General features: G+C 38.2%; 1 protein-coding gene across 2 annotated transcripts in view; it reads left to right on the top strand.

Annotated features, from left to right (window-relative positions):
• The window catches only part of LOC119594647 (cytochrome c oxidase assembly protein COX18, mitochondrial-like), an 11,308-nt gene that overhangs the window by 7,855 nt on the left and 2,903 nt on the right, over positions 1-550 (top strand). For both annotated transcript variants that reach the window (XM_037943695.1, XM_037943696.1), the window contains exon 5: positions 166-290. In XM_037943695.1, coding sequence (XP_037799623.1) covers positions 166-290 — 125 coding nt within the window. The remainder of the gene's footprint in view (positions 1-165; positions 291-550) is intronic.

The raw sequence follows: 550 nt of genomic DNA, 5'->3' as shown, positions 1-550 counted from the left end.
GGAATTACTCAGGACAAACTAGTTAAGCATATCGAAAGAGAAAATTAAATGAAAAATTATCCAGAAAAGTGACTAGGAAGCAAATAAGAGAAATAAAAAGTAAAAACAAAGAATGAGGAAATAAGCGGAGCGGAAAAATATGTTTTATATTTTTCTCTCCCTCAGCTGCCCAGGTCCTCTTCCTCGAGATTAGCACAGGAGGTTTCGGCTGGATCCCGAACCTAACGGAGGTTGATCACTCACTCATCTTACCCGTGGCCATGGGTCTCCTCAACCTTGCCATCACGGAGGTGAGGTATTTAGTAGGTGTAGTTGCTGTGCATTTGACACATAGCTGAGGAAGGACGTATGATGTGCTTTCTGGCATATTTGGGATACAGTAGAGCAGTTTTAATTGTTTATTCTCTAGACTTTATATGGTCTTTATGCTAGGTATTTTTTTGAATAAACAAATCAAGATAGTTTCAATATAAAATGTTATTAGATTGTTTAGGCCGCAATACTTTGGTGGGACCACAGAAATCTGAATAGAGGCACTGATAATTTTCAT

Source organism: Penaeus monodon, chromosome 34 (genome assembly GCF_015228065.2).
Source record: "Penaeus monodon isolate SGIC_2016 chromosome 34, NSTDA_Pmon_1, whole genome shotgun sequence".
Classification (NCBI taxonomy): Eukaryota; Metazoa; Arthropoda; class Malacostraca; order Decapoda; family Penaeidae; genus Penaeus; species Penaeus monodon.
This window is presented reverse-complemented; position numbering and strand designations above follow the sequence as displayed.